Consider the following 21,842-nt stretch of genomic DNA (forward strand, 5'->3'; position numbering starts at 1 on the left):
TTTAATATGAAAAATCATCTTGTAAACAAATGGTGCGTGGCCAAAGATGTTGTATTCCATCATAGGCCTATACGATATGCATTTTAAATCCCATAATTTTACAATAAAACAGCAATTGTGACGATGTGAAAAGCGTTGAAGTGAGATTTGCGGCCGATTCGCACACTGATTATAAGTAGCCAACAGTAGAGAGTAATAGCGTTGACTATTAATATAATAATTTAGTATCCAATAGTCAATGGTAATAGTCAATTGAGAAGTGTAGGCCTAGTCAACAACACCACCTTCCATCGCATATCTGCCTCTTCCATAATTTTGATCACCACAATACAATTACTCATACTATACACAATTTCCAGAAGGTTTGAATAGAAACCACCTAAAATAAAACGATATTATCCAATAAAATTCACAGTAGGCCTACACACAATATAACTTTGGTATCCTAACATCATTAAACGTATCAATTTCACTGAATCAATTGCTAAATAAATAAGATTAAACAAAGAAAAGTCAAAACAATAACATAAAGTTTGTTTTGAATTAGCTGTTTGGTTAAAATAACATTCATTTGAAAAAAAGAACTGATCACATGTTGAAAGACTTTAAAAAGTAAACACGCTAGTAAAGCTAGTGACGTAATTATCTATGTTAATTATCCATACCGTTATCAGTTCTAATATCTGTAATAATTACCCACCTATTGAATCAACCTACATCGTAATTTCCCATATTAATTTATTAAAAGTATAAGATATTTATAGTTTAAATAAAAGTGATATTTTGCCTACATCAGCGCCCCCACACTTAACCACACACCAAACAATCTTTTTTTTTAGATATCATAAAAGGATGATTTGTCTAATTGCAGTATCCTAGGTCAATGATGCCTCTGTGATCAATCTATGTCATCCATCAGTTTATCTTTGGATAAAACCCGGCTGAGGTTGTGGTGGTAATCGTAGTCTATCAAACACTCTCCAAACAGTTGTTGTTGGAGACAGTGAAACACCTCAGGCTCCTGCCGATGAATGGGCATTGATAACTATACAAACACTAGCAGTAATCCTGTTAGACAAATTGCAAAGAGACTGCCGACGGGACCAGTGGAAGTGCGGATTAGGAGACCATACTTTAGACCGGGACCAGTATAAGTGGGGTACCTGACTTATGGGACCAGTGTAGTTCCCCAGAGGGATAAGTGGTCCGACGCCACGTTTTAATTCCGGAACCTGTTGACAACGGAATGTTTTGCCTTCAGAAGTAATAGGCATGTTACCCTTGAATCTTTCAAACCAAGTTTCCGGAACATAATTTTTTGAAAACGATTAAATTGAAAACTTATGTACTTTATGTCTAATGATATAGGAATATGTTACTGTAAATATAATATTAAAACGAGCTTTTACAATTATTGTGAAAGCTCAACTTAAAATCAGCCTCTAATACTCACTTTCACATTGGGCCAGCCCTGGGATCCAATTACCGTTAAAACAAACAGCAACGATCTTGGTTGTATTTAGCTTGTAGCCAGGGTTACAGCTAAAGTAGATTACCCAGTTTGGAGGAACGTAGGCTCCAGGTATCATCTGACAAGCCGGGGTTGTATCTCCAGTACGGCATCTGTTTCTGCTGGGGGAGTAGCGGCCGTTCTTTAACTGGTCAGGGATCGTACACCAGCCTCCTTGTACCTGCCTGATATACACAACAGTCAGTACATACGGTTACAGTAGATGACTCAGTCTGTAGGAACGTAGGCTCCAGGTATCATCTGACAAGCCGGGGTTGTATCTCCAGTACGGCATCTCTTACTGCTGGGGGAGTAGCAGCCGTTCTGTAACTGGTCAGGGATCGTACACCAGCCTCCTTGTGGCTGCCTGATATACACAACAGTCAGAACATACAGTTACAGTAGATGACTCAGTATATAAGAACGTAGGCTCCAGGTATCATCTGACAAGCCGGGGTTGTATCTCCAGTACGGCATCTCTTACTGCTGGGGGAGTAACGTCCGTTCTGTAACTGGTCAGGGCTCGTACACCAGCCTCCTTGTACCTGCCTGATATACACAACAGTCAGTACATACAGTTACAGTAGATGACTCAGTATATAAGAACGTAGGCTCCAGGTATCATCTGACAAGCCGGGGTTGTATCTCCAGTACGGCATCTCTTACTGCTGGGGGAGTAGCGGCCGTTCTGTAACTGGTCAGGGATCGTACACCAGCCTCCTTGTACCTGCCTGATATACACAACAGTCAGTACATACAGTTACAGTAGATGGCTCAGTCTGTAGGAACGTAGGCTCCAGGTATCATCTGACAAGCCGGGGTTGTATCTCCAGTACGGCATCTCTTTGTGCTGGGGGAGTAGCGGCCGTTCTGTAACTGGTCAGGGATCGTACACCAGCCTCCTTGTACCTGCCTGATATACACAACAGTCAGTACATACAGTTACAGTAGATGACTCAGTATATAAGAACGTAGGCTCCAGGTATCATCTGACAAGCCGGGGTTGTATCTCCAGTACGGCATCTCTTACTGCTGGGGGAGTAACGTCCGTTCTGTAACTGGTCAGGGCTCGTACACCAACCTCCTTGTACCTGCCTGATATACACAACAGTCAGTACATACGGTTACAGTAGATGGCTCAGTTTGTAGGAACGTAGGCTCCAGGTATCATCTGACAAGCCGGGGTTGTATCTCCAGTACGGCATCTCTTACTGTTGGGGGAGTAGCGTCCGTTCTGTAACTGGTCAGGGCTCGTACACCAACCTCCTTGTACCTGCCTGATATACACAACAGTCAGTACATACGGTTACAGTAGATGACTCAGATTGTAGGAACGTAGGCTCCAGGTATCATCTGACAAGCCGGGGTTGTATCTCCAGTACGGCACCTCTTACTGCTGGGGGAGTAGCGTCCGTTCTGTAACTGGTCAGGGATCGTACACCAGCCTCCTTGTACCTGCCTGATATACACAACAGTCAGTACATACGGTTACAGTAGATGACTCAGTCTGTAGGAACGTAGGCTCCAGGTATCATCTCACAAGCCGGGGTTGTATCTCCAGTACGGCATCTCTTACTGCTGGGGGAGTAGCGGCCGTTCTGTAACTGGTCAGGGATCGTACACCAGCCTCCTTGTACCTGCCTGATATACACAACAGTCAGTACATACGGTTACAGTAGATGACTCAGTCTGTAGGAACGTAGGCTCCAGGTATCATCTGACAAGCCGGGGTTGTATCTCCAGTACGGCATCTCTTACTGCTGGGGGAGTAGCGGCCGTTCTGTAACTGGTCAGGGATGGTACACCAGCCTCCTTGTACCTGCCTGATATACACAACAGTCAGTACATACAGTTACAGTAGATGACTACGTCTGTAGGAACGTAGGCTCCAGGTATCATCTGACAAGCCGGGGTTGTATCTCCAGTACGGCATCTGTTTCTGCTGGGGGTGTAGTGGCCGTTCTGTAACTGGTCAGGGATCGTACACCAGCCTCCTTGTACCTGCCTGATATACACAACAATCAGAACAAACAGTTACAGTAGATGACTACGTCTGTAGGAACGTAGGCTCCAGGTATCATCTGACAAGCCGGGGTTGTATCTCCAGTACGGCATCTGTTTCTGCTGGGGGTGTAGTGGCTGTTCTGTAACTGGTCAGGGTTCGTACACCAGCCTCCTTGTACCTGCCTGATATACACAACAGTCAGTACATACAGTTACAGTAGATGTCTCAGTCTGTAGGAACGTAGGCTCCAGGTATCATCTGACAAGCTAAGGTTGTATCTCCAGTACGGCATTTGTGTCTGTTGAGGGAGTAGTGGCTGTTCTGTAACTGGTCAGGGTTCGTACACCAGCCTCCTTGTACCTGCCTGATATACACAACAGTCAGAACATACAGTTACAGTAGATGACTACGTCTGTAGGAACGTAGGCTCCAGGTATCATCTGACAAGCCGGGGTTGTATCTCCAGTACGGCATCTGTTTCTGCTGGGGGTGTAGTGGCTGTTCTGTAACTGGTCAGGGTTCGTACACCAGCCTCCTTGTACCTGCCTGATATACACAACAGTCAGTACATACAGTTACAGTAGATGTCTCAGTCTGTAGGAACGTAGGCTCCAGGTATCATCTGACAAGCTAAGGTTGTATCTCCAGTACGGCATTTGTGTCTGTTGAGGGAGTAGTGGCTGTTCTGTAACTGGTCAGGGTTCGTACACCAGTATTTTAGTTGCTATTTAAGGAAACTTATGCTACAAACATTTCCTCACTTGGTTGAAATTAAATATTTAAATACTATATTTACTACCAAGTAGAAGAAATGGTGATAATGTTTTTTTTTTTAGAATTTATAATTTCTCTTTTAAACAACCTAATGCGGCTATGAGTGGGAAAAATTTGTAGAAAACACTAAAAAACAAGATCAGCTTTTGAAAAATGATAATATTTATAAGAAATGTTGATTATATCGAACTGTTATGTACATCGTGAATATTTTCGTAATCATCGAATCGACTCTTTTAAAGTCATCGTAAATTATGACCGTTATTCGTTTTAAAATAACGCCTGTAATATATTGCAATTGCTCGAATTCGAGCAACAGGTACACTAGTATTTTTTTTAAATTATGACCAAGAAAACTTTATTGCATGGTTTATTACCTGACAGTTCTCCGAACATAAATGACCGCTGACGTTAATCTTCCATTCTCAGACTGAGGAGGACGATTGTTTGAATCGCCTTCAACTGAAAATACATATGTTTTAGAAGCCTAAAAAAGACATAGTGAATGGATTATAAGCTGTATGTAGAATTATAGACAACGAAGGGACCCGTTTAATAGGGTTCAAAACATATTTACAAAACAAAACGAATAACGCAATTACCATTTTACTTGTGCAAAATTTTGTTTTAAATGTTTGTTGTGTTTGTATATTTTTGTTGTAAATAAAACAACTAAATTACAATTTATGTAATTTCTTGACTTTACATCTACACTAAAAAGCCTCAATCAGGTTTCATGTATAAAAAAGTAGCCTATTTATTTATAAATACATTAAACGGTTTTTTCTCTGGCTTACAATAGGTCTGTAATTAAAAGTTTAAACTGCAGGATTGGCTATCTACATTTAAATTAAAGTCTAAACCGTTATGTAGAAAGTTTTTTCGAATTAATATAGTCTCAATGGTGAGTGGAATAAGCAGAAACGTTATTAGGTTATATAATTATTAACACAGCGTTGTAAAAGGACGTGATAGAAAAAAAAAACATCAAATCAAATATTATGGTTTGTAAACACAACTACAAACAACACTGTGAATTTTAAGGGTATATCAAATATTCCCACTTAACCCTTACAAACCAGAAGCAGAAGCTCGATGAATGAAAATAACTAGCAAAGGAAAATCAGAACTGTTGCCACAACAAAACATTAACTATCAACAATCTGATTGTATAGTGTAAAAAAGTCGCCATTTACTATAAATATATGAATTCATCACTTACCACTTGGGTTCTTGATGAAAGACACACAATCAAGGAAATAATAGCACATACGTTTCCTCGTGTCATAACTAACACAGCAGACAATTTACACAGATTTTAGATGTCATAAACGTCACTCAAAGGGACCAAAACTGTAAGTATCATTGACTTTGTCAATTATCATGCCGGGTAAAAGACCGATTATAGCTTCGTAACACTGTCCTTGCGTTATTTACTTGGCGAACATTGGTTTCCCCAGCATACAGAGAACTGTAGTGACCTCTGCCGACTTCCAACAGACTGGCTCTCAAACCGACCAGTTGATTGGGCTACCAGCTGCTGCGATAACTTGATGTTGACCCTGACCATAACCCACGACTGACGTCTCTGTGGGTTTAGCCAGTTAAGACAAAATTAAATTTACTTATCACATTTATAATAGAAACTGTTCTCAGCCAGTTTTCCTCGTTTAACAGGCGGATTTCTGCATATTCTGCTGTAGCAGATAAATGGGATAGCACTTGTGAGCAACTCCAATCGATTTCTCGTGGAAAAAGTACCCCATATTATAGAAAAAATCTAAAATCCTCGGACAGAAAAAATGTTTGCTCGTAGTTTGCTTTTTTTAGATTATAGGATAGGATTAGTCTATCAAGTTATTAGATTTGCGTTGATTTTTTTTGCTTGTTGTCTTATTATTGTTATAGTTATCAATGTATCTTTGTTATCCAATTTCATTATGTTATACTATTTTTATGTGATCATTTAATGAAATGGTGTTGACTGTTGATTGAATAAATAAATAATAGAAGGTAACATTCTAAATACACATAATTCAAACTAGGGTACATACATAAAGAAATACACTGAAGCTGTAAATAATAACGGTCTTTAGTAATATCGTCAAACAATTTCCCATATAATGAGTAGAAACTCCATCACGTCAGAGTGCAGTAACCCGGATATGATCTATGTACAGAGCTGACCCAGCCTCCGACCACGTCAGTCGCCAGTTGTCACGGTCGTCCCAGAAATCGCTCTTGGCCTAAACAAACAACATATTTGGTTTTCGTACGATTAGTTTTTGGAACAACCAGTGGTATTTAAGGAAAGATATTAGGTAAATGCAAACCAGAGCTATTTACATACATTTCAAATTTAGACTAATTTATTGTAAAAAATAAGAAAATATTACCTGATGTAGGTAAACTATGAATATACTATGGGTAATCAAATGCATTGCATTTTATTCTTATTGGTAAGCATTGACAACATTGAGGACAATACATTTGCTATTAATCTGTAGTTGAAACATACAGTATATATCGAGGAGTCTTGTTATTGGTTTAGATTTCGTTGGTAAGTAGACATTTCAATATCACGAATTAACAGCTGGTACTTCTACTTTTAACCCGTGCATGTATTAATGCTCGTTGGGATTAAGCTTTTGAAATTGAATATTTGTACCAAAAATACTTCAGTATAAAAATTAAAGTCAGTAAAAAAAGCTGAAAATGACGTGTAGACGTTACAATGTTAAAATATTACCTTGAAATCCAAATTCCTCCAAGGCTTGGGCTGTCCTCGATTGACGCAATCATCCGCAAAATCCCGTTCACTTCCAGCTGATAGTCCAAGTGATATGTAAAACTGTAACAGTAACCTGAACCTGTACAGTGTACACCTACCATTGGTGGTCACTTCCAGCTGATAGTCCAAGTGATATGTAAAACTGTAACAGTAAGCTGAACCTGTACAGTGTACACCTACCATTGGTGGTCACTTCCAGCTGATAGTCCAAGTGATATGTAAAACTGTAACAGTAACCTGAACCTGTACAGTGTACACCTACCATTGGTGGTCACTTCCAGCTGATAGTCCAAGTGATATGTAAAACTGTAACAGTAAGCTGAACCTGTACAGTGTACACCTACCATTGGTGGTCACTTCCAGCTGATAGTCCAAGTGATATGTAAAACTGTAACAGTAACCTGAACCTGTACAGTGTACACCTACCATTGGTGGTCACTTCCAGTTGATAGTCAAAGTGATATGTAAAACTGTAACAGTAACCTGAACCTGTACAGTGTACACCTACCATTGGTGGTCATTATTGCTGCAACGCAGTTAAACACAAAGTTGCTATACAAATACTAACTTGTAACAGCCTTAAATACATAACTATAGTTCGGCCGCTTAGAAAGCGACCTCCTCCAGCATTGGTTTAGCATTAGCGCGCAGGTCGTTTTCTAAGCGGCCGAACTATATTAACAAATTTAAAGAGCCTACTATTCAAGTCCTGGTTGAAGTTCGTTCGCTACGCTCACTCACCTTTAGGTTGGAGCTCGTTCGCTGCGCTCACTTGCCTCCAGGTTAGCTCGTTCGCTATGCTAACACGCCTCCAGGTTAAAGTTCGTTCGCTACGCTCACTCACCTTTTGGTTGGAAATTAGCTGTTGTCATAAATAAAAAAAATAGTGCTGCACCCTGTTGGTAATCCTTGTAACTTTTATGCTATTGAACATCATAGAACAGAACCAACTTGTTTAATTGAAACAGCTGTTAAGATTCATTAATTCCATTTAAATATAAGTACTCATAAGATTAACATGGGAAATTCCAGAGCCACTGGGGCGGAGCCCGAGAGTCCGATCAGAATAAAAACCACTTAGTTTTCCTATTTAATGCCTAAAGAATCAGTGTACCAAATTTCAGCCTCCTAGGTAAATGGGAAAAGGGAGAATTAGTGATGAGTGAGTGAGTGAGTGAGTGAGTCAGTCAGTGAGGGCTTTGCCTTTTATATATATAGATGCAAGCAAACATTCTGTTGTGATATTTCTATAGGGGGAAATATACATTCATAATACACATAATTAAATAAAGTTCACTTCGATTCTCAAAAATAAAGCAAATAGTGCCACGACCATCACTGATATTTCAAGGTCCGCTAAAAGCAGTAAAAATTCTACAAGAGGAATATTTGTTTTAACATAAAAAATTCCAAATAAAAGCTTAACCATTTTATTTTTGTTTTAATTTACTTTCATAATTCTTCCTATTTCACAGTAATTTTAAAGTGAGGAGGATTCATTAAACACTATTCAAACTCTTATATTACTAACTATAAACATTCAATTTACAATGCCGATTCTCAGCATTTAGAGATTACTAGCAGAGTACCCGTCCTTCGTACGGGGTTGGCGTATAAGTATAAAATGCTTATTGCAGTTATACTCAAGCTTTGCGTTTGCAATGGGAGAGGACACGGTTTGAGAAGATTGGTTCTATTAATTTACGGTATGCTATAGTAACACATCTACCATAGCCATTATAGTGCTCTACCACTGCACCTAAACTCATCAACTCCCTTATCGACTGCCCTGATCTATTGTCGAATATTGACCTTGCTGTACCTAGAGGGACACGTTCCAGAACCTCCTTCCAGCGTCGCTCCCAGCCGACACTTTTGGCCTACCTCAGCGGTCTGTCCAGATTGCATCTACTAGGGAGTCAAATTGCTACACACATCGACTTCTTCTCTGGATCAACTGCCTCCTTCAGAAGTCGGGTCGGCTCTGTGCTGAGCCAGATTATGTGAAAGTTGATTTACCTTGGTGGTGCCACTAATGGGCCACAAAAAGTACAAGATTAAACAAGTGTCCTGTTTCTGCTATTGTTACTTTAAATTTCTTACTGCTTATTATCTGTTTAGGCTGGTTATCGATGTTTCATATTTTTATTCACTGTTATTAATTTTTGTTGTTGTTTTCTATTTATTGTTGGTTGTTATTTCCCATTTTTATCATCTCTGTTTTACACTGCCTCTCTATTCTTAATCTCCTTTCTTGTTACACATTGTGATTTCTTGTTTGTTATATCCTTTTTGTTATCAATTTCTAGTCCTATTCTGCTTGTTATTATTGTTACTCATAAGACTGATTTATTGCCTGTATCATAAATGTATTTATTATTATTGTATAAATGGTGTTTACCGTTGAAATAAATGAAATGAAATGAAATGAAACAGTATAGAAAAGAGTAAATTGCCAAATATTACCACAATATCGAAAATTATTTATGCAATATATTGTGGTACTGTATACTTATGTAGGTTATGCATTTTACTGAGATATTTACGTCTTTATCGAAAGGTGCGATGGTTGATCCATTACTCCAGATGGAACAGTTTGCATCAGCAGCGTCAGCCCCACAGAGATGCCCTCCATCTAACGCCAGCTCTCTCTCATTCTCATTGTCGACCTTGAAAGAAATGCTTCCTGAAAAGAGTAAAGTAATTGTTATGAATTACTTAGTGCCATAAAACGTCCCTTCATAACACTACCATTGGCTACCTTTCACTGTAACTTTCACTGTTCATGAAAGACATTATTTATTTATTTATTTATTTAACGGACAAACCATTATATAACAGAATCATAATACAACTTTTGTAACTTCAATGATGACTAAATAACAAAAAAAAAGTGCTACTAGTAATAACAATAACAATAATAACGAAAATAATAACAATGGAGTAACAATGAGAATAAAGAGAACAATAAAGAGCAACGAGAACAAGAAAGAACATAACAAGCATTTAAAAATTGATTGAGAGAGTATAGTCTTGGAGTAGACAGGTCTTAATTAATCCAGTGGAAGTGAGCTGATCAATATTTTGAAGCATGTGGCGCTGCAGTTAAAGAGATCAATTTCAGGTGGCAGAGAGTTTCCCAGAGCTTCTATGTGAGCGATGGCACTGTGCTGTTCATAAAGCGTTCATAAAGCTGTTCATAAACACCTAGCAAATAGCTCCCTCAATCTGGTACCCGCTGGGACATGGAAACCAATCCGCTCAAGCAACTCCGGGCAGAGTATCTCTCCGTTGACCAGTCAATGCAGGAACATCAGATAAATGATTTTCCTTCTATACACCAGCGTACGTAGATCCAAGACAGCTGCCAAGACGCTCACTGGAACATCTGCGTAGTGGTATCCAAGGCGAAGACCTACCAGGCGGATAAACCGGACCTGTATTGACTGGAGTCTTTCTTGAAGATAGAGTTGGTATGGGGTCCACACTACTGAGCAGTATTCTAAATGGGATATGACGAGGTGAGAATAGAGGCTTTTCAGTGCCAAGGGAGACAAAAGTGTTGTGAATATCGGGTTATCAGACCCAAGTTATTATTTGCCTTTGTACTTACATACACTACGTGCTTTTCTGGACTCAATGAAGCAGTGCACATAACACCCAAGTCCTTAATCTCAAAGACTCTGTCGAGATTGTACCCATTCAAGCTATAGTTGTAGAATACAGGAACCAAGGTCCTGTGAAAAGTCATGATAAGGCATTTTGAAGTTTTCAGAGACATACAGTAGTTCTCGACACACCATCTCTCCACAGCAGAAAGACTATCCTGGAGCTCATAGAAGTCATCGATAGATTTGATGGCTGAATACAGCTTGATGTCGTCAGCGAACAAGAGGTGCTTGACATGATTGACTCTGGAGATGTCGTTGATATTGAAAAGAACAGGACTGAGATGTAAGCCCTGGGGGGCACCAGATGTAGCAGAGATTGATCTTGGGGTACATGAAGCAAACTTCACCATCAGTTTTCGGCCACAGAGTTAAGACGAAAACCAGACCAGCAATGGGTCGTGGATCCCGTGAGACGACAGTTTAGCTAGAAGGTAAGGGTGGCTGACACTGTCAAAGGCTCTGGAAAATTCTAGGAATATTGTGTCAACCTGCCTGCGATTGGAGAACGAGGAAATGATGTCGGAGTAAAACTTGATCAAATTTGTCATAGAAGATCTACCCGGTGAGAAGCCATGCTGGTAAGAAGAAATAGAGCTTGGAGTCGACTTTTACTTTATGAAGATACTTAACATGTATTTATTGACTCTATAACGTGATCAAGAGATATTTTCAAAGAAACTTCCTCCAATAAATTGTTGGTATGTTGCGAACCTAGTAAAATACGAGTATTTAACACGCACGGGAGTGTTTTATATACTGAGAGTAATATTGACAATATTGTCGTCTCATATTCTATGAGGAAAACTATGATTAAAAAGTTTTTTTTTAATATCTTAGAATGTCTGTGCGTAATATAGTTAACCCAAAGTAATGCATGATAATAAATTTAAGTCAGGAAACAAAGAGTAATATCTCAATTCGTCTTGTTTAAACACTAATGGTTTACCAGGTTTCCAAATGAGACTGTAGTTATGGAACTCATCGAGCCAGCTGTCAGGCAAAGTGGTGCGGATGGATCTTCTCCTGACTTTGTCCTCTGGACCCAGGAGAACACCGGACTCCAGTCGTTGGAGTCCTAGGTCGCCGTCCTTACACTGCAGCTCAGAGTTACCTCTGACCAACGCTATCCGGATCCGTCCTGAGCTCAACCCTGGACCGTAGACGTGGTCCTTTGGTTCTAGCCATAACTCTGTGAGCAGGGATTTAGGGTAGAGGTAGTTTATATAGCGGTTTACAATTGTGGATACGTAATACAAGAAGGTCATATAGTGATTAATTAGTATTAATAAGTGTTGGAGAAGTTAGGTAGGTAAAACGAAAACTTCCTAGACCTAAATAGGAACCTATGGATTTTTCAAACACCCCCAAATGTTTTCACTGTCATCACTAGTTACACAGCTTCTGTGCCAGTGCACCTGTGTTTAAATAAAGATGATTGATCTACATGTTTTCTATATAACAAAATACTAAACGGCTATACAGCACATAAATAAATGTAGTTTTGTGTTATATACAACTTCTATAAACTTTCGTAGTATATTCTTATACCCACCAGGCACCAGCCAGTCACCCCTGGGTAACTTAGCTCTGATATCGACCACGCCGTAGCGGAAGCTGAAGGAATCTCGGGTCTGTATTCTGGCTGAAGCAACTGGAGGAAGAATGCTGAAGGGGAATCCTGTCCGATTACATAACCACATCTCTAACCCTTCTGGAGCTGTGCAGCTGGAATATAAAAATACTTTTATAATCATTATTTGCAAGCACAATAATACGCCAAATAACACTTTTAATAACATATTTACACTAATACTGTTCACTCACAAGACGGTAAATACATATAAAAGATAATTGGATAAGGTAAGTGGTTATCTATTTCGATTGGACACTCCAATCATCATCAGACCTAATTGGCGAATGACAAGAATCAAAAGAAAATGGCGTCCCTTATGCACACTTGTCTTCCATTTTCCCTAATGAACGGCCATTTTGTATAATTTTAAATAATTATTGGCTACAACACACAGCCAAGGTTTGCATAAGTGTGTATCGTAAAGAGGTTTCATGGTGGATATTAAGCCTAAAGAATAACTTACTTGAAGAGAGATGGATTAAAAAATTTATTAATGTTGTAAAGTAAATTTATGTTTCATATATATAACCAGAAGATTTGTTATTTGTTATGATTTAATTTAGAAGGCTTGCTTGAAGAGATGCTTACCAACAAAAGATGATGAAAATTATTAGAGATTGGATTCGAGTGACTTCGTTCCTGTAATTTTATCAGTCAATAAATGATCCATTATTAATTCATTTAGACTATTTTATGTTATACAAATTAACATATTTATTCTATAACTACAAACGATGAAGTACAATGTTTAACGTTTGTTGCTACGTCTATTGATTATTGTTTTATAACTGACTTTATCATTTTACTGACCCTTGTAGATGCAGTAACCCTGACGTGACGTAACCAGCATTAAACACTGTCGGCTTGATCACTAGGTTCCCTTCACTGGTGAAGCTGTTTTGCGGGTCATCTCGGAAAACGTTAAACATATCGTCCTGAAAGATGAACAATGTATAGTAGAAATGTGTGTAGGGCAAGGTATTATTTCATGCAATCATCTCTAACAACCACTGTCAAAAAAAAAAAAAAAAACTTTAGGTTAAAGGGTTTGCATATTGCTTCTTGAGTTCAGATCAAACTCCATCCCTTCCATTCAATGACTATCAATAAATTACGTAAATAAGTTATGATAAATAGAGACATTGACACTTGGTGGAAAAAGTCATGTCACATTAATTTCAATACGAGTAAAGACTGAAACGAGTTTAGGACAGTCTGCCAAGAGTGATTCTGGGAAACCACCCCTCCGCAAAATCTATTCTCCCCGAAATATTACCTATAGGTTATTTTAAAAGGTCGGTAAGAGGGAAGTACAAGTTGTAGGGAAGGGGTGATACAGGATGTGCACTATTAAATATCGTAATAAAAGAAGCATAAAACCTAACAAATTCTATTTGTAGGCATTTGTATATTTTTGATGCTTGAATTTCAAAACAAAACTAGTTTTATTTGGAGCGGATATTCACAACCCGTTGTTACTTCCCGAGTTACAAATCCTGAAGATTAGGAGTAGTGTTCTAGTAATATGCATTCCTCAGAAGGTTTTGCCCCAATGTTACTGCACCTGCTTCCTTTATTAACGACCTTGTTTACCACCCAACGAGTATTTCTGGGGGATTCCCGGATTTATTGGGTAAAGCACAAGCTGAGGTCAGGTACCTTCTAGAAACATACCCTCCACAACAAACAGTAGGAAACAGCGTTGGCAGAGTGTCCGTTTCCCGACTGAAACAGTATTTTCAATCTAAAGCTCTGACTCAATCTATCCGACATCTTCGGCCAAGGATTAAGGACACAAATATAAAGAAAGTTAAATTAGTTGAGATATTTTCTTCTCGTAACAAATACAGCTCAACACATAGCCCGAGGAACCCAACAACAAATGTTATGCTATTTACAATAATAACTGCTCAAAATTAAACCCTTTCTTGCCTAGGATCATATAGTGCTAGGATACATATAATTTATGAATTTTCCTTTTTAAAAATAGTTGATAACCTCTGTACTTGTAATAAATTTGTTCATGTCCGTTTACTCCACATTTAAATTATATAATGTTGATACCAAACGTTAAGTATTCAAACTTTCAACCAGTTTTCTTAAAGGCTTAAACAAACAATATCCATCAAATAAGGACACTTGATAAAATAGTTCAAGTGATTTTGGATTACTGAAAGCTTGATTGTTAATTGAAAATTTTTGAAACATCCTTCATACCGATACAGGTACAATTATTTCCATACTCTCTCGGGACTACAGGCGAAGAACTAAAAGAATTAACAAATACCCCCGCCGCAGCAAACCTGCCGACTAAGCGAATTTCCATTTGTCTGAATTGATTTTCAGTTAAATATATTTTAATAACATTAGGTTTAACGAGTACCTAGGTTTGCTGCTACAAGGAAACTAATAAAGTGTGTTTTTGAGTAAAATATTGATAGCTTAGTACAAAATAAATAAATTTGCCAAGTTTGATCAAAATATATTCATAAACAAGCAAACTACAACATTTGACAATATTCTCCATAAGAATAACATGGGAATTTTAAATTTACAATTTTTTTAATTTTCTCCGTTACTAATAATCGAACAAAAATACTTTTATATACTAAATTATTTGTTTTTTTAAGCTCTTTAAAAAGGCCTAAAGAGAAATTGGGAAATTTTGTGTTTTGAGGGTCAAAAGTAAGAAAAACCAATTTTTACCCCATTAAACCCCCCGTAAAGCCCCGTTTCCATGGTCCGATCGTGCTGGTTCGCGAACTCATTCAAGTTTATCCCGCTTTACACCTTTAAACCAAATTTCATCAAAATCGGACAAAAATTACTCAAGTTATCGCGTTCACGGACGTATATATATATATAAGTCTATATATATATATAAGTATATATATATATATATACATATATAAAAATTTGAACGAATAGTGTTTTTGGCCTCTGGGGACATCAAAATGAAAAAGTAAATTGGTCCCGGGTCTAGGTCTTACCGTGCCACCTACGGTAATAGCTACTTCCCTATAAGGAAATTCGCTAAAAGCAAAGCATGCCAAGAACCTTTACTCACCGGAGTGTCACCAATAAGGACGGAATGTCTCCACATGTCGCTGAGTTGACCGTTGAAGGAGTCCTCAAACACGACATCGCCGCTGCAGCTGTCTAACCGATTGTTGCTACTGTTGACAATAGTGCCTGACTTGGCACACGGCTCCAAACTTGACTCCTCTGACAAACCACAACACTTTTATGTTTACACAACAACTAATTACAGATACTAATGAGAGTTTAGAATTTTGTAGACATCCCTTCGACTAAGTTACGAGGAACATTAAACACTTTAATCTCGAAGAATGGGTCTAACAATCGAAGGGCTTTGGTCAAAGGTGTTTAGTATTTCTTGGCATTGGCCAAGCTGTCATAGATCATTGGACTCTCAGTGTATAAGCGAATATCTAATGGAACAGTCATTAAAATGCTGAATGTAATACACCAATCCCATCAGTTGTCATGCATTCATCTTGAATGGTAATATAATGATTATTTTGATTCTGCCGACTGAAAATTTGGTGAGATTTAATTAAAATATATGAAGTATCATTGACAAATGTATGCTTGTCCTCTAGAATCTTAAAGTGAAGGCTTTAATTTTAAATTTCACACACAAAAGTTTAAAATGGGATAGGCAATACAAATTATCTTATTTTAATGTTCATATGGGGGTCAAAATTTGTACTTAAAATTTTTTAACTTTAAAACATAACATTTCCCAACTTCTGTCTAAGCTATTTTGAAGACCTTTAAAACAATTTAGTATATTGAAGTTTTGTTTGGTCCAAATTTAAGGCGAGGGCGAGGTAACAAAAATGTGGTGTTTTGGTGTTTTTTATTAAGAATTATAAAAAAACCTCAAATCATCCCGTTCTTAAACGCTCACTCTCGCTTTAATTTTTGGAAAAAAAATTATGATTAAAGTATCAAATTGCTGGAAATTTCACAAAGATTTCTAGACTATCAGTTATATTTCCTTTGGGCGGATAGGATTCGCCCCATTTCGCATACTAATGTATTTCTTATGGGAGAAGTATTTTAATAAGATAAGTAATAACTCGTAATCTGAAAACTATATACTTTTCTTGTAGAAAATTTTATCTTCTCAATTTTATAATTTAGTATAGTATACAAAAAGTTGATAGTTTTCGAGATATAATAAAAAATCCAAAATGCGTACCTTTACCCCCCCCCTCTTTCCCCCACCACCCCGGCTCACCACCTAGGAGTCAGGACTTTTGGTATGTTAACACCCTAAGCCCCCTGAACAAGTTTCTGAAGGAATCGCTCAGTTACCTGCTCATGCACTCTACACCTCATTCCTTGACTGGACTAATGTTCCTATGGTGAAATGTGTTTTTCTTGACCTAAGCAATAACGCTATACTCTATATGGATTTAACCATATGTTTTTATTTACTTACTTTACTCATGATGTCTTGTATTTTTGTCTTTATTAAAAACAGTTTAGTTTTTTCTTTATTTTTTATTTATTCATTTCAAAGGCAATCGCCATTTTACAAAATAATACATGTGATAAGACATACATGCAACAAGATACAAAATACATAAGAAAACATTATATGGATACGTAAGAAACTGTGGTGGTGGTGGTGAACAGCTTTGGTGAAATTACAACAGTTACAACACTGTGAATAAGTTAATAACAATAACAACTACCTGTGTAAATAATTATCAACAATAAGCAATTCATTAAATGGACGAAACAAAATAAGGTTAAATTTATAAATGATAAATGTGCTTCTGGTTTATTATGAAACCCTCTTAACCAGTTTTTCACCCAACTCGTTGTGGACCACATATTCGATGCTGAGATCTAACTGTAGATTAACTGTAGCACTATATTATTCAGTTGTCCAAAAAAATATGCAATATTTCCCTTATTGTACCTGATACATTATTTATGGTAAGAATGCTGCTAGCAGAGCCTATTGCCTGAAAAAGTAACGTATTTTTTTAACGAAGTTTTACAAACATGTAATTACAGGAAATCACCTGATTATACAATAAGTCGTTGCATCACTTTCCTTTCATTGGCACTGACAATAAACGGAAACATAACCTCTCTAGGAAGTTATGAGTAGTGATTGATAGTAATTAAAACCCAGATTGTTAGTAATTAAAAAACGGTCGTAGGTAAAGTAGTGTACGCAACTCGCGTTAATAGTCTTACGACACTCGTAGAAGTTTTTAAGGCACTCGCCAAGGCTCGTGCCTTAAATTTTCTACTCGTGTCGTAAAGACTAACTTAACGCAATCGTTGCGTAAACTACTATTACACAATGTAAAAGGAGTACATGTTTAAATGGAGAAAAGTGGTCATACATTATGGAAAGAGTATATTTATCTGTTATTTATTTATCAAATTACTAACAAATAAGGTATCAATGAAAAGTACATAAAATCTTTTGACTTTTTTGTATCTTGTGATTTTTTTTAAAGTTTTCATGATATTTGTCATCACATGTTTTAAAAGGCCACCATTTTGAAACCGATGATGACTGTTTGGTATAAGAAAAAAAGGTCTTAATAAGGTATATAATTTTACAAAATCTCAACGCTCTATCTCAGACTATTTAGGAGTTATTATTTTATTTTTTATAAAAAACACATAAACACAGACAGACGGTATTATTGTATATTGACAGTTACTAGTATTATTGTATATTGATTTAACCAGACAATGCTCAAACTTACTTTTTCACCACACTATGATGTTTTTGGCTGTATTACATACGTTATTTGGTGGCCGAAAGTTACGTTTTGCTGGCGATGCCAGCTGTCCATAATTTGGGGACCGAGCAGGTTTTTACAGGCCGGGGCCGCAAAATCAGCTGTCCGATTACTTACTTAAAACATGAATGCATTTTAAATACACAATCAAAATCCATAGCATTGCAATAGAATTGTGTTATTATCACCGTTGCCTAGCAACTATTTATTTTTATTTTTGCTGATTCTTCAAATTATTTCTTCACATAACCTTAAAGTTGTAGTTGTGTTGACTATATTATAGTCGTGAATAGTGGTAATAGGGTATAGTGTGGTGAAAAATAGCGTTCGTACCACGGACCGAAATGGTTTTGCAGCTCTCGATCGATTTAAGTTCTCGACTTCGTCTCGAACTTAAAAACTATCTCGAGCCGGCAAAACCTAATTTTCGGCCCTAGGTACGAAATATACTAATTTACTTACTTTACTCATGATGTCTTGTATTTTTGTCTTTATTAAATACAGTTTAGTTTCTTTCTTTATTTTTTATTTATTCATTTCAACGGCATTCGCCATTTTACAAAATAATACATGTGATAAGACATACATGCAACAAGATACAAAATACATAAGAAAACATTATATGCATACGTAAGAAATTGTAGTGGTGGAAGGTGGTGAACAGTTCTGGCGAAATTACAACAGTTTCAACACTGTGAATAAATGAATAACAATAACAACTACCTGTGTAAATAATTATCAACAATAACAATCAGTGTAAATATGTATAAAAAATGACAACATTGTAAATAATTTACAGCAATAAATTTACTAGACACAACAATAATAAACTATGACAGTAGGTAGCAACCTAATAAAATATGACAAAAGCTAACGTAACATATAAAGCAAACAAAAGTATGGCTCTGGGGGAAAAATCTTGTTGGTAGAATGCCAACAACAATGACAATTCAGCAATTCACACTGTTGAGCGTGTGGTCCTTAAAAGGCACCACCAAGGAACTACAAGACCACAAATCCCACCACGGGATACGAACCAGCACTCCCCGGCGTCTTATAGATTGAACTTATATCTAGCGTGTGGCCCTTTAGAGGCACCACCAAACAACCAACACTGATAGAGAGCGGAGAGGTGTCAGAAGAGCAGCCTCTGGACATCACGTCTGAAAGATGCTGGTGATGGCCCAACGAAGTCTAGGTGTGGGCAGACGTCTTTGCTAAGTCTCAGCAGTCTGGAGATTCCGTGGTTAAGGGTATAATTCGTGGGCTGATATCTCCTTTTGAAGACAGCTCTGGATCGGGTTCACCTGGGAGCGTTTAAGTCCACTTCGTTCATGAGTTCGGGGAAGTCAATGATCCCATTTGCCAGTTTGAGAAGGAAGACAATGTCGTTGACTTGTCGTCTTAGGGGAAGCGGTTGAAGGCCGAACTGCACCTCGAGAGCTGCTACAGGAACGTCGATGAAAGGAAACCCGAGTTTTAGACCCAGTAGTTTGAGTATTCGTGTTTGAATCCTGTTTGAGATTTCAATATGGCCAGTTTGATAAGGATTCCAGATGACAGAGCAGTACTCCAAGATTGGTCGGGTTCGAGATTTGTACAGCGTGACCAGTGCCAAGGGAGACTTTAGAGATCTTGTAGAGCGTTGAATAAACCCCAGAAGAGAAGATACTCTTGAGGATATATGGATCAGGTGATCATGTGGGCTGAGTGAAGGGACAGTGATTACACCAAGATCCCTGAATTTATCGACCACGCTGTCGATGCAATAGTCATACTCATGAACTAAGTTACTGCGACTGAGAAACATAGCTACAATTAATGGAGACATTGAGCTCCATTGCATTTAAGATGCACCATTTATTTGCTGATTTTAATCGAGTGTTGGAGCATTTCTTGGTTATGTGTGGAGGTTTCTTTGTTGAACAACTTAATGTCGTCAGCAAATAAGAGAAATTTCGTTTTAATTTCTGGGAAGATGACGTTTATAAATCTGGTAGTTTCTTTTGATATTTTAATTTATATTTAAATAATAAAAAAAACAATTAAACTGTAAAGATTGTTAGGGAAAAGTGCCCCAAAGCTGAAGCGACACCTCAACCCAATCATAGATTAAACATACTCTATGCCATAATAAACTCAGAGAGGGATAAGTGGTCCGACGTCACGTTTTTTAATTCCGTAACCTGTCCGTAACAACGAAATGTTTTGCCTTCGGAAGTGATAGAAACATTACCCTTGAATCTTTCAAACCAAGTTTCCAGAACATATATTTTTTTACTATAAAATTGAAAACTTATGATGAACTTTATGTCTAAGGATATAGGAATATGATACTGTAAAAATAACATTATAAATAAGCTTACTTATAATATTTATATACTCACTTTCACATTGGGCCAGCCATGGGATCCAATTACCATTAAAACAAGCAGCAACGAGCTTGGTTGTATTTAGCTTGTAGCCAGGGTTACAGCTAAAGTAGATTACCCAGTTTGGAGGAACGTAGGCTCCAGGTATCATCTGACAAGCCGGGGTTGTATCTCCAGTACGGCATCTCTTACTGCTGGGGGAGTAACGTCCGTTCTGTAATTGGTCAGGGATCGTACACCAGCCTCCTTGTACCTGCCTGATATACACAACAGTCAGTACATACGGTTACAGTAGATGACTTAGTCTGTAGGAACGTAGGCTCCAGGTATCATCTGACAAGCCGGGGTTGTATCTCCAGTACGGCATTTGTGTCTGTTGGGGGAGTAGCGGCCGTTCTGTAACTGTTCAGGGATCATACACCAGCCTCCATGTACCTGCCTGATATACACAACAGTCAGTACATACAGTTACAGTAGATGACTCAGTATGTAGGAACGTAGGCTCCAGGTATCATCTGACAAGCCGGGGTTGTATCTCCAGTACGGCATCTCTTACTGCTGGGGGAGTAGCGGCCGTTCTGTAACTGGTCAGGGATCGTACACCAGCCTCCTTGTACTTGCCTGATATACACAACAGTCAGTACATACGGTTACAGTATATGACTCAGTGTGTAGGAACGTAGGCTCCAGGTGTCATCTGACAAGCCGGGGTTGTATCTCCAGTACGGCATCTCTTACTGCTGGGGGAGTAGCGGCCGTTCTGTAACTGGTCAGGGATCGTACACCAGCCTCCTTGTACTTGCCTGATATACACAACAGTCAGTACATACGGTTACAGTAGATGACTCAGTATGTAGGGACATAAGCTCCAGGTATCATCTGACAAGCCGGGGTTGTATCTCCAGTATGGCATCTGTTTCTGTTGGGGGAGTAGCGGCCGTTCTGTAACTGGTCAGGGATCGTACACCAGCCTCCTTGTACTTGCCTGATATACACAACAGTCAGTACATACGGTTACAGTAGATGACTCAGTATGTAGGGACATAAGCTCCAGGTATCATCTGACAAGCCGGGGTTGTATCTCCAGTACGGCATCTCTTACTGCTGGGGGAGTAGCGGCCGTTCTGTAACTGGTCAGGGATCGTACACCAGCCTCCTTGTACCTGCCTGATATACACAACAGTCAGTACATACGGTTACAGTATATGACTCAGTGTGTAGGAACGTAGGCTCCAGGTATCATCTGACAAGCCGGGGTTGTATCTCCAGTACGGCATCTCTTACT

The 21,842-nt window shown here is 38.2% G+C and overlaps 1 protein-coding gene across 1 annotated transcript; it reads right to left on the reverse strand.

Moving 5' to 3' along the window:
- Positions 1-6,363: 6,363 nt before the first annotated feature.
- LOC128989042 (beta-1,3-glucan-binding protein 1-like) lies at positions 6,364-21,834 on the reverse strand. The gene is made up of 13 exons (XM_054410899.1): positions 21,806-21,834; positions 21,624-21,724; positions 21,446-21,542; positions 21,260-21,360; positions 21,078-21,178; positions 20,573-20,810; positions 15,452-15,609; positions 13,195-13,319; positions 12,304-12,476; positions 11,698-11,940; positions 9,627-9,766; positions 7,039-7,140; positions 6,364-6,535 (listed from the first exon to the last, which is right to left on the reverse strand). Exons 1-13 carry the CDS (start codon positions 21,832-21,834, stop codon positions 6,434-6,436), a joined length of 1,710 nt encoding a protein of 569 aa, XP_054266874.1. The 3' UTR covers positions 6,364-6,433.
- Positions 21,835-21,842: the final 8 nt, after the last annotated feature.

This window comes from Macrosteles quadrilineatus, unplaced genomic scaffold, assembly GCF_028750875.1.
Source record: "Macrosteles quadrilineatus isolate MER2022 unplaced genomic scaffold, UCM_ALF_1.0 Scaffold_3__2_contigs__length_128488019, whole genome shotgun sequence".
NCBI lineage: Eukaryota > Metazoa > Arthropoda > Insecta > Hemiptera > Cicadellidae > Macrosteles > Macrosteles quadrilineatus.

Excerpts from the sequence above, each read along its gene's own strand:
- LOC128989042 (XM_054410899.1), bottom strand. The coding sequence starts at position 21,834 with ATGCCGTACTGGAGATACAACCCCGGCTT. Across the intron at positions 13,320-15,451 it reads TCCTTATTGGTGACACTCCG|GACGATATGTTTAACGTTTT; the intron begins GTGAGTAAAGGT and ends TTCATCTTTCAG. Across the intron at positions 6,536-7,038 it reads GGAGGAATTTGGATTTCAAG|GCCAAGAGCGATTTCTGGGA; the intron begins GTAATATTTTAA and ends TTGTTTGTTTAG.